Source organism: Trachinotus anak, unplaced genomic scaffold (assembly GCF_046630095.1).
Source record: "Trachinotus anak isolate AG129_WGS33_773 ecotype Australia unplaced genomic scaffold, CSIRO_AGI_Tana_v1 ptg000009l, whole genome shotgun sequence".
NCBI classification, from domain to species: domain Eukaryota; kingdom Metazoa; phylum Chordata; class Actinopteri; order Carangiformes; family Carangidae; genus Trachinotus; species Trachinotus anak.
The window spans coordinates 7,986,716-7,999,277 of NW_027273860.1; the positions used below are offsets into that span (position 1 = coordinate 7,986,716).

At 39.5% G+C, this 12,562-nt stretch overlaps 1 protein-coding gene across 1 annotated transcript in view; it reads left to right on the forward strand.

Moving 5' to 3' along the window:
* Positions 1-12,562, forward strand: part of ptprn2 (protein tyrosine phosphatase receptor type N2) — a 123,642-nt gene that overhangs the window by 2,507 nt on the left and 108,573 nt on the right. The window contains exon 2 of the mRNA XM_071484999.1: positions 12,082-12,132. Coding sequence (XP_071341100.1) covers positions 12,082-12,132 — 51 coding nt within the window. The remainder of the gene's footprint in view (positions 1-12,081; positions 12,133-12,562) is intronic.

Here is a 12,562-nt window from a genome sequence, read left to right on the forward strand (position 1 = left end):
AACTAAATGAGACAGTGGCTAAATTTAATTGTAATGGAAAAAAAGACAGCTGAACGGTAACTAGTGTTAGCTTGTAACTGCAGCTTTTAACTCCAGTGGTTTTTTGTTGTTGTTGTTGTTGTTGTTGTTATAGAGCAATAGAGCTGATAGACCATATTTTGTTTTTAGATAATGCATTTTCTTTTTGAATATTGTTAAGTCACTGTGTGGTATCTGCATTTTAGGTGTTTTGGGGGACGTCTGAGGCATTTATTTATTTAATTATTTATTTATTTATTTCTATCTGTTTTGCAGTTTGCCTTCCATACGAATTAAACTTACATAAATCCATTTATGATAGAGATAAAAGAACTGAGCTGAACTCTTGCTAATGTTTAGTTAGGTTATCAGAGAAGCTGCATATACCGTCCCAAATTTTTATTTTACTGGAACTTCACTTTCTCTGCCTCTGTACTTCATGCTTTCTGCCTTTGTAGAGCAGTATCCTATGGGTCACATCTGCCTTGCATGGTTCATATTCAGTCTAGGCAAGGCATCTTTATTTATATAGCGCATTTCATACCAAGGCAACTCAATGTGCTTTACACAAAAAAAAAGAACAGCATAAAACAGCATAAAACCAAAAGAAAACACAGAGTTAAAAGCAGGGGCAAAAAAGTAAAATAGAAGAAAATAGAGTTTTAAGTTCTTAAAAAGAGCTCAGCTGTAAGCACATGAAAAGAGAAATGTTTTTAACCTGGATTTAAAAGTGCTTACAGTTGGGGCTGATCTCAGTTCTGCTGGTGGTCTAACTCTTAGAGAATGACATAAACAACAGTAAAATACTGAGATGTTCTGCTTGGTCCTATTATGACGTCTGTGCAGTCCCTTCTGGGAGGGTGCTCTGGCTCCAAAGAGCTGGAGAGGTCATGGATGGGTTAACGTACTTTTCCTGTGCTATCCTGCTGAGGTGACTCACAAACCAGCCTTGAGTCCAGCGCCTTCAAGCAGAGTATAATTCAAAAGCATGCCTGAGAACTAGCCTACCAGTTTGACAAACTATACAACAGTCGCACATTATTTATGTCATGAAGTGCACTCTGGAAAGGTGTTCAATGTTTCTCAACTTATAAAAGATGAAAGAATCAATGTAGTTTAATTGAGGATTAGCATCTGTTTCTCCAAATGAAATTCTGTCAGCATAGTTAAAGTTTATTTTTAAGAGTGCAGGAAGGTTATTGCTGTGTTTCCTCTAAGTTAGAAGCAGCATAATTTGAATGATGAATTTATTGACTACTGAAGGAAGTCCTGCCAATGGTAAATTTGCAGAAATTGATTTTTGTTGCACATGTTCACTGTTGCTATCAGACCTGTTGTTAAAATTCACTTCAGCATCTCTCTTGTGTTTGCAGAGGTTTGGTTGTGTCCTGAATCCCAAATAACAACCGCTGAAAATCTCATAGTTTGCTAACTAGAGTGGCATCCCTTCTCATCCTGCAAGGTTATGTTTTGTTAGCAAGATAAAGGTACTTTCAGCAGGTTTGTTGAACGGATACCGAATCGACAAGAGAAATATCAATCTAATAAAACACGAGTTACGAAGAGCTTTTGGGCTTTAATAAAGGAGGATATATCATTCCAGCTCTTACCAAGGTGTTAGCATGATTCTAATAATGCATTCACAAATCTAGCAGGAACATGGAGATCAGAACAAGCACAGAGTCTAACATTTCTCAAAAGTGAGACTGCATTAAAATGAAAAAAAAAAAAAAACACTCAGGCATCACACCATATTTATAGTTTTGATGACTAAAGCCTTGTGTCTTTTTTGCAACAGGCTTTAAGGGATTCTGTCTCAGCTCTCCTAAACCGCCTTTATAGAAACAACTCTCTTTTACACCCAAATTACTGAGTGTTGCAGTATGTATTAATGGATTGAGATATGTGACAGGGTCGCTTATCTCCAATACGTACATGTAGGCATTGTCCTCTAAGGCTGTGCTGCTGGGGCTTTTCATTACGTCTGGACATCAGCAGTCAATGTCTAATATACCCAGACAAGTTAGATTTGATTCATAGGCTGCTGAGATCTATCTCTTTTGCCACAGGCCTCTGTCATACCATAGATATCAGGACTGAGTGGTGATATCAAATATCTTATAGTGGTTATAAATCATCTGAGAGGATTGAAATGTGCCGTGACATGAGGATAGATATTTTACCACAGTGAGGATTGTGAGCTTGGTATAAATCCAGGTGAGAACAGACATTCTGTAGCAATGGAGCGGTGGTTTGTTTTCATCCTATATGTTGTTTGGTGTGTGTTGTCTTATTATTTCCTGAGTTGCTAGGACTCTCTGCTGCTCTCAGGGGACCACTTATATCCATGTGGTTTATGCTGGGACCAAGCTTATTCTAGTTCATAGAAAATAATGTTCTACACAGCATTTAAAAGCATTTTAGTGAACTACAACAGGTGTAAATAGCTAACTACAACTGCAATACTTCAAATCCAAGTTAAATAAGTAAAGATTAATCAAGTCACATTGAGATACCACATCAATATATTTTAAAACCAACACAAGTAACACATTTCTTATATTATAATAGTGGAGACAAATGAGATAAATGAGAACTTATTTCTAAAATCTGAATGCTCTCTGAAACCAAACCATAATTAAAGTAAAAACATGTCCACCTATAAAAACTAATAGGGCTGCCAAACTAATATAATCCTGCTATGATGTCTCTTACAGCCTTAGTAAAGGTCACAGTGTGTTTTTCTTGTCTCCCAGGATGTCTGAGTCATCTTGACTGAACTGGTAAAGGGTCATTCTGAAGCATCCAGCATCTGCCTTCAGTTCAGACTTAATTAACAGTTAGGACTTGACGCCTTTCTCGAATTCGCTAAAGGTTTTGCTTCATCTGTTGAATGAAAAGTATTTAAGGAAAGTATTTATTTGATGAGATTGTATTGTACAGTGCATCTTATCTCTGTGCAAATGGCTGCACAAGATGGTTAAATGAGCATTTGGTGCGATACTTGCAAAGCCTGTTTTTCCAAATTAATAATCTCAACAGCTGCAGCATTCAGTATGAGTGTAATTGATCTAACATTAAGATTTTCTGCTGTCGTCTGTTGTTGAATGGAATATGTGTCTATTGATTCTTACTAATAAACAGCATACAGTGTTGTAAACAACCTCCTCTCAGCTGCACTGAACCAACATACAGCTGTCACAGCTTTGTTCTTAGGGGTTCAGTTTGACGTGAATTGTAGACTGATAAGCTATTCAAGTGCTGCTGTGGCTCAGACTGCTTGGGAAAATTGGATTTTTGAGTTTGCAGTTAATTTCAAAGTGGCAGCCTTCAAAAAAACCAACATAAAGCAGTATATATGTATATACATGTATTCCGGGCTTGGTAAGCTGTCACGGTTGGTATGATAACAGACAAAGTGCAATGTTTCTTTGCGACTCAACAGATGCTCGGAGGAGTGTGTTGGCTTTGAGTGGTTACTGAGATGAGGGAGTGGGAGCAAAGTGACAGCCTGTGCTTCTGCGCCTTTCCTGACAAATATCAGCGGCTCTTGAGAGAAAGGAAGTCAGAATTGTGTCAAACAGACGCGTTGAGGCAATCCATCTCGTTAGTTTCTTGTCCCGCTTTGGTTCAAGGTGAACCTAGAAGATATTCTGGGTCAAGGAGGAAGAGGGCCACCAGAGAGGCAAGGAAGGTTATGTTACATTTTTCAGGGGACAGCTGCTCTTCTTTTATACTGTAATGTAGATTTAAATTACATTTCAAGAGGCTTTTTACTCCTCGCACGCTTGTCAGATGTAAGAATATGACACGTTTACTCTACTGCGTTGGTGAAACAGTTTTCTCACATGCATATAGCAGGAAGTGCTCCTTGTACTTTCTCACCTTGCTATATACCTGAGCCTCACACCCTCGTGACACTGAGTGTGAAAACATCCTCGGGTATTAAAAGGAGCATTTAACAGCTCTGTTGTGCCTTTTCACAATCGTTTCAATCGGGTCAAGTTAAATGTTGTAAGTACAGGGATCAGTCTGAAGGTCACCTCTGTGCTGTAGGGCCGAGATTTATAATGAGGACAATAACACCGTAATGAGGATTCTGAAGGCTGCGAGTTCAGCACAAGAATTAATCTATACCATCTCAGCTGTGATTAAAGCAGTAATGCGTCTGCTTCGTCTTAGTGTGATGCTGATTAATACTCGAGACCATTTCTCAGTGCAGCAAGGAAACAAAATGACTGCTGGGGGAGGAACGGCAGAGGAGATCAGCTGAAAATCTAACGGGGGAGGTGTTTTCCTATTTTTGTGACTAATTGATATGACTTCTGTCATCTGTGAAGTGCATTAGTGACATTTGTCCACCAAATTTGGCCAAGATCCACTGAAATCTATTAGGTTTGCAGCACTCCACACCCATCTCCAGTGAAACAGGATGTTTGTAACATTAGTTTGGGAGGCAGCTTAGAATGGCTTATGACTGGGTGACCTGATGAACTGATCAGGTTTAACTACATTTCAGTTCACCTGAATATACAGGAGGTTGCACTTTATTTGGACAGTCTAATGCTGATAATCAGTGTTGATAATCACCTTCCATTGATTGATTTATCATATGTCAGAACTGTTAAAGGTGATGTGCATATGATACAGGCACGTTTATTTATAGAGCACCATTCAGACACAAGGCAATTCAAAGCACTTTACAGAGGCGCTTTGAAAATTAAAATAGAAAAATTATGTTATGTTTAATGTTGAAATAGAACATTAAAACCAATAAAGACAAATTTGAATTAAATAAAGATATTTGAATAAGTCATTTTCAAAGGTGAATCAATGCATTGCCACACATATGTAGGGTAGGAATGGGAAGGATTTGGTTAAGATTAAAATAGTGCCAGTTAGTGTCAGAACAGAGGTTTAAAGATCTGTGGATTCTCCTTATTTTCCCCAGTAATGAGAAATGGTCTGCATGCAGTTTCATGATAGTGGGATACCCAAATGGCTCGTTATCTAAGGTGCTCCAAGTAGTTACGTTTGGAGCTATAAAACTACCAAACCGGCACAAGAATGACAACAAGAATGTTATTTCACCTGCGTTTGCATATCAGTTGGCGTCATATCTGCAGGAAAAGTGGAGCCCAAACACTGTAGTGCTATGATGACCTGCACTTTAAATGAGGTTCAACTGGCACTCATAAGAGTACCGCCTTTTACTTCATCTGGAGGACTGCAGATTTCCCTCCAGGCCAGGTTCTGTTGGTTCACTTTGTGCTCCTTAACACATGAGAAAGAGGATGTTTAGCTGCTTGACTCGCTCTGGTTCTGCACTTCAGCACCCAATCACACCTCAGAGGAGGGGAGAAAATCAAACGTCTGAATCATTCAGCGCAGGTCAGAGAAAAGGTCAAGCCAGCCTATTTCTGGGTCCTCCGTTGCCGCAGTGACTCTGCCATCTTTAATTCATGGCCGTTGTCTGGGCTGTCGCCCGGAGCTGGCAGCTGAGTGACTGAGAGTGACCCGCCTGCCTAGGAATTCTGAGAGAAATTCTCTGGAAAGTCGGTGAGAAATGTGTTTGGTTACTCTCCTGTGGATGTCAGGTGGTTTCACGTCAGGTTCCCTCTTCAATCAAAGTGACCTCAAAGCCCCCGACTTCCTGCTTCTAGCTCCGGCTAATTATTCATGTTGTTCAGTAACTGTAGATTTATTCTCTGATGCATTACTTTTACTGCGGAGGAAAAGTTTAGCAATGTAAGAAGTACAAGAAAAGATTATTTGATTGTAGTACTGTTATAATTTAATTATATATGTATACATGCATACTGTATATGCAGTATGATTCACCCCAGTTTCCTCATGAAATATAGGTGCACAAAATGCCATCGTCTTGTCTGAACATCTATTATAACATTGGTCTGCCATGTTAAGAAGTGCATGGGAAATGTCTGAAAATGTTGAGGATAATGATAAACTAACCATAGCTGCTGACACGTGACGTGCAGCTTTTGACAAGAACAGACCTTTTGGAGCAGAGAAAAGCTTGGAGCCATCTTTAATTTTAGCAGGAGAGCGCCGTAATGACACAAGCTGTTTGAGTCTGCGGACATGGTGTCAAGCTGATGCTAATTTGCTTGCAGGTGATGTTACTCTCTGCTGTCCCTGCTCCAGCCACGCTCCCTTTTCATTTCACTTGCACTTTTATTGCCGTTGTCACCGGCTGCACTGTTCTAAAATGGCTTTTTTGGCTGATGGTGCAGGTGTGTGTGTGAGAGAGTTAAAATGAGTCAGGTGTCCTTGGACGCAGTTTATAATTATAATAAAAGATATGTTGGTGGCCCCAGAGAGTGAATGAAATATGTCCTAAACTGCAGCAGGCTCTGGGAGTGGCTGTCCTCGCTGCCAGACTCCCAGCATCCTCCTTGGCCCCTCAGACATCACAGATGGTATCCTGGCACCGGCCAACCACCTGTGAGGGAAAACGAACGATCAAGTCCCTGACTTCTTGTTCAGCCTTGGGTTTAGCCTCATCAGGACATATTTAATGTTCCAGGCAAGGTCAGCCAATCACGGCCAAATGTTTGAGACGGTCCCAAGCACTTCCTCCAGACCTAAATCTGCTCTGAGATGTGTAATGGATGACTTGATAATGTACAGGTGGAGATTATCTGAGAGATTAATATGATTACATTATTTTCTGATGAGAAACTCTGTCAGTATGTAATTGCTTTTCCTTAAATGACCTTAAACGAGCGTTTCGCTTAAAAAACGCTCCTCTCTGATTTCACGCCCCCGAGGGGAGACACCCATGCTGTTATGTCCCTGACATGCCGTGTAGCTGAGGTGACTTGTTTATGGGTGTGTGTGTGTGTGTGTCTATGTGTATGAGCTGCTCCTTGCTTACTTATGCACTTGCTGTCCTCAAAAGTAGTTAGTTTTAATAGGGCATGGATGGGTTGGTGCATCATGGTGTGTGTCTGCTACATAGCTGTGGATTGGGGCCACAGAGAGCTTTAGGCCCCAGGTAACCGAACCAGGTTCATTTTTCTGCATGCTAACATAAGCTTCTGTAAGAGCTTGTATGCTAAACCTGCACAGCGGGCTGCACATAATTAGCAAAAACAGACTAATGAGACTAAATTCTCTTAAGATTGTCGGACAGGTTTACAAGAGCAGTCCCCTGCAGTATTATTGCTACTCCACAGTCTCACGAGAACACTAACTACCACTATGTCATGTTAGAAACTGAAGGGGCACACTGCATTCAATGACCTTCTGGATTTTCCCTGCACACTGTATTTGTAAATTAGGTCACAGTTCCTATTTTGGGAGGGAAAGCTAGCGCACATTCACAGCACCTGTAGTTAGCTCACACCTAGTGCTGCCGCTAATGATTATTATCACACACATTATCTTCTATGATTGCAAACTGAATATCTTTGGGCTTTGGACTGTAAGACAAAACGTTATAATGTGCATGTTTTTTTTACTATTTGCAAGACATTTGATACACCACAGATTAATCAATTAACCAAGAAAATAAATGGTAGATTAATCAATAAAGAAAGTAATTGTTACTACATCTACAATTGTCACATTTGTTGTCAATCAAGTTTCTGCAGATCAACTAATCAGCTTTTTGATTTAGCATACTCACATCAAATCAAGTCAATTTTCCAGAGGGATGACTGATTATTTTCTTAATGTACAATTGAGTGTGAGTCTAAGTCAGTTTATACAAAGGAAAATAAAACATTTCATTTATTTAGAACAAATATCAACTAAAAAGCACATTCGAATCATCTCTGTAGATTGTCTGCAGTACATCCCACTGAGACTGTACTCAACTTGACCAGCAGTCACTCTCCCATTGATGAGCTAATTTAATTGATCTGCAGTGAGGTTGACATAGCAACGGAGCATCATCACTCATAGCAAGTGTGACACGTTTTTGAAAAGGTCATTGTTTGTGAAATTAGAATTACAAGAGACATTACAAGAGACAATGTGGCTATTCTTTGTTACGGTGCTTTATTAAGATGTAGCCTGGGCACTTTTCTTTTTCACCAGCTTTCTTCCTCAGCCACAACGAGTCTTGCATCCTTTTTTTTTTTCCGCCTGAGGTAATCAGCAGCATCCACTGTGATTGCATTTTAATTAAAAGGCGCCATTTTAATCATCTCTGGCGTGATGTCGGAGAAAGGGGATGTGGCGTTATCAATCCTATGTTCCTGTCTATCACACACATGCACACACACACACACACACACACACACACAATGTCTGACTAACTATGCTTGGCTGGATGCTTCATTAAATGGAAGGTCGTAATTAATATTGAGAGCTGACAAGGCCTCCCAGAGAACTCAATGAATTAAGCAGGGATGTGATGAAGAGAAAAGTTGAATGGACTGACAGTAATTGCAGAGTGATGAGATGCATGGTCAAGAGGGACTGTGTGGTTCTTCCAACTCTGAGTGACTACTCTATATAAGTTTGGTCTTATATTTTTATCATCATCCTTGAGCTAAATCTAAAATTGTTGCTAAAATAAGCATGAATTTAACATCAAATAGGCTTACTAAAATTAGAAAATTAGGGCTGCAACTAACAATTATTCTTATCATCATTAATCTGCTGATTAGTCTCTCAAATAACTAACCGATTGTCAAATCTATAAAATGTCAATTCAAATTTTTCAGTCAGAATTTCCAAAAGAAGAAGGCAACGTCTTTAAATAGCTTGTTTTGTCTTTTGTCTGACCCAAACCCTAACCCAAATATATTCAGTTTAATCCCAGATATGATAATTTGCTTTTCTTGGTCATAGGTGTACAAACATTCACAATGTAGAAGCCTGAACATGTTTTTGTCATCTTTGTAAGAAAACTAATCAATCACTTGTCAAAATAGTTGCGATTAATCAATTAAAAGCCAATTTTTTTTCCATTTTTATTTACAATGAATTCTTCATTGCAAAGTCAAAAAGGCCAATCAGAAGACGGGATCACCCAATCATGTTTTTTTCTCCTTATACACATCTAAGTTCCTTCATTCTGAGTATCCGCCAATAATGAGTGACTTATTTTTTTAATATTGATGCATACTGTGCAATGAGTTTCCATCAAACCTGTATTAATTCTGTAAAAAATAAAACTGATGTATCATCACCTTATAAAGTTGATATGCCAAGTGTTAGCAAGCTTTTACCTAAATACAGTACACATTCAGCATATATGGAGCAACATTAACATTAGTATGGAGTTGTGTTTGTGTCCAGCTAATAAATGTGAGTCCAGTATTCACCATCAGTTCTGTTTTTAGGTGTTTGGCTGCTAAATGCTCCGATATTTCCAATAGCTAATTGCTAACTTTGCCTGCTCTTTGGTTCTGAGCAGAGAGTATCTGGTTTGTTTATCAGAGTGTCTTCTCTGTAAACAGCTGATTTCTTGCACTGATGAGAACGGTGAGAGCTGCACACTGTAAAACCAAAACACTGAAAGATGCTAAAAGGCTCCACAGAGCTGAAGGGGAACTTGAGCTGAATCATAATTATCTGCGGGTTTGTCACTGTGAGTGACGCCTGTTATGTTCAACACAGAGTAACTTTAAGATTTAGTAAAGCAGTTGAAGTGTGTTTTTTTTTTAGTGTCCTAGAGTATTTTCCATGATATCTGTACTGAGGAGTGTCAGCGTGGATCTGCTGTGGAAGGAAGCTGAAGGAGAAGATTTAGAAACAAAATTCTGAGTTTTACAGTGGTTGTGGTTACTTTGCAAGAAAAAGACAAAAAATGTAATGGTGGTTAAGTAGGGGGCCCTTTAGCCCATAATCTGTCCATTAAAATGACGGGGTATACAACAAGGTGCTATAAAAGCCATTTGTGGTCTTGGTTTTTGAGCAGTAAGTCGTTTCGCTTCAGTTCAGGACATTCTGCCTTGATATTGTTCTAGAGAGCTGAGCGACCTTCCGGCTTTGTGATGATGCCTCATTCTACATCATTAGATAGCCGTTTTGGTGACATATTGACGTCATTACCTCCAAACGGTGTCATTTCTTGAAACCCTCTCCTAAACAAATGGCTGCATATTGTGTTTGTGTAATCAAGATCCAATGCAGGTTAGCTTTTAATGATTGCAACAGAATAATGATGCAAATGTTGCACTTAAAAAGTAGAAAGTTGAACAAACTTTGAACAAGTGATACCTGAAAAGTTCCTGTCTCATTCACACGTCTTGCACCTATCTCTTCTCATTATTAAAGAAGTCTGGCAGGAGCCTCCTCCTCCTCAGCCTGTTCTTTATTCACGGTCACGAGCTGCTCATTGCTGTCTGTCAAGGCCACCGGGCCAAGAGGGTACATCCAATTCCGTCACTCCTTCGGATGAGGGAAATAACAAAGATAAAAGACTTGTAGAAAGAGGTTTGAGGCACGGCCTAGTTATTTACAGACTGTCTCTTATTGAGCAAACCCAAATGCTATGTTCTAAGTGGCTTATTTCTTGGCTGAAGGTCTATATTATTGCGTGGGCTTGTTTTGACCCTGAATGTGCCATTACATTCAAACCACAAGACAAAAGGAGTTTTTACCAAACAGACTATTTTTTTCCTCATCTCCATCTTTTCCTGGAAATGTGTAAATGTGGAGGATAACCTGCGCAGATCGACGAGCAGAACAATCAGTCCTCCACTCGCTGCAACTCCCACGTGTGAAATATGAACACAGGGAACAGCTACCCATAATGCTCCTGCCATCTGTTCATTTATTAGTCTGGAACACCCAGCCCTAGTCCAAGCGTTAGAGTTCATTAATATTCATACAACATTCATTTATGGAAACGTTGCCCATGGAGTTGGGCTATTAGTGTCAGAGACAGGATAGGAGAAGTCACACTAATTGATGATTGATGGCTCTGCCATTAGCAGCAAGGCTCACAGCCAGAGTTAATGCAGTACTAAGCTGCACTTTTTAAGGGCGGTGACATATTTAGAAATTGCGACTTTGGGCTAATTTTATACTGCAGTTGAGTACATTTTCTGTACATTCAGTGGCATATACTTATGGGCTCCATTTATATCAAGTAAGGGCATTTGCTATGCTTTTATTACTGCCATTGTATCCTGTGTGTTGAAGTGTAGCTGCCGAACAGTTTCCATCTACTCCCATCGTAACTTGATTCAAATGATCAACTTAAGGCTGCGGCTAAGTTTCAATATTGATTAAAAAAGTAGTTTAATATTTTGGGGAAGTACATGCATTTGTTTTCTTGCCAAGAGTTAGATAAGTGAATCAATCCTACTCTGCCTTTCTCTCTGTTAAAAATGAAACTACAGCCAGCAGCCAGTCATCTTAGTTTAACACAGAGATGGGTAAAGAGGTTGCCTGGCACAGACCTACAAACTGTCAATTTTACTCTTAAGCTTTTGTATGGAGAAAACAAAGATGTTCAAATATAGAGGTGAATACTAATAGCCAGAGACATGGGTTTTGTTTCCTTTAGACAGAGCCTGGCTAGCCAACAACAGCGAGCAGCTTGTTGGGTAACTGCAGCTTCATGTTTACAACACAGAGTTGTATCAATCATCTCATGTCACTGCCGGCAGGAGCGCAGCATTCTTTCCCAAATGTCAGACTATTTCTTTAATCTGTCAGTTATCTTATTTGACTAATGTATTGTTTAGACCATAAAATGCCCAGAAATGGTGAAAAAATGCCCACGTCCCATACCCGAAGGTAACACAATCAGTAATCTTGTTTTGCTCAACAAAACCCACAGGCACTGGATCTACAGTGATGTAAGGCAAAGAAAAGCAGCAAATTCTCACATTTGTGAGCCTGGACGATAAATACGATACACGATTGATACACGACTTGTTGTTGACTAATTTTCTGTTGAACTGATTTACTGATTTCTGCACCAGATCAAATAATCAAAAACTGATATATCAGCGGGACAGTCAGTGTACTTAAGTCCTCAAGTTTTCTTTTTTTTTTTTTTTGTAATTCATAATTCATTCTGTGACTGTTGCTTTGTGTGAGGAGGTGTTTGTTAATTTTTCTTTTCTATTTTAGGTTGTCTGTTTGAAGATGAGCTCTGTACACCGTATGAGTTCTGCGTCAATGGTAAGTCAGACAGAGTCATGTACGCCCACCACACCTCATTATATAGTACACCAGCTCTGTGGTATCAACCCAACACAGCTCTGAAGCCGCCCTGGCTATTTTTAATGATTCAGGGATTTATAGATAGATAGATGGTGACTTAAGAGCTTGTTGTATCATCTTAGTTTAGACATATGAGTCATATTTAAGCAAAGCATTAAAACATATGCAACATTGAAACACAGCTCAGCACAAACAATAATTGTCTCATTTTATTCATCTAACCAACTACAAGGCTTTTGATCAGTACCAACACGATGTTTCCCCTTTTTATACCAAGGTTTTCCTCAAACCGCGAATGGTCACAACCTAATCTAGAAACCATCTTGTCACAGAAGATGGATGTGTCTGTGTCAGCGGTTGCCATGGCAACCTGTCACCTGATGAATGG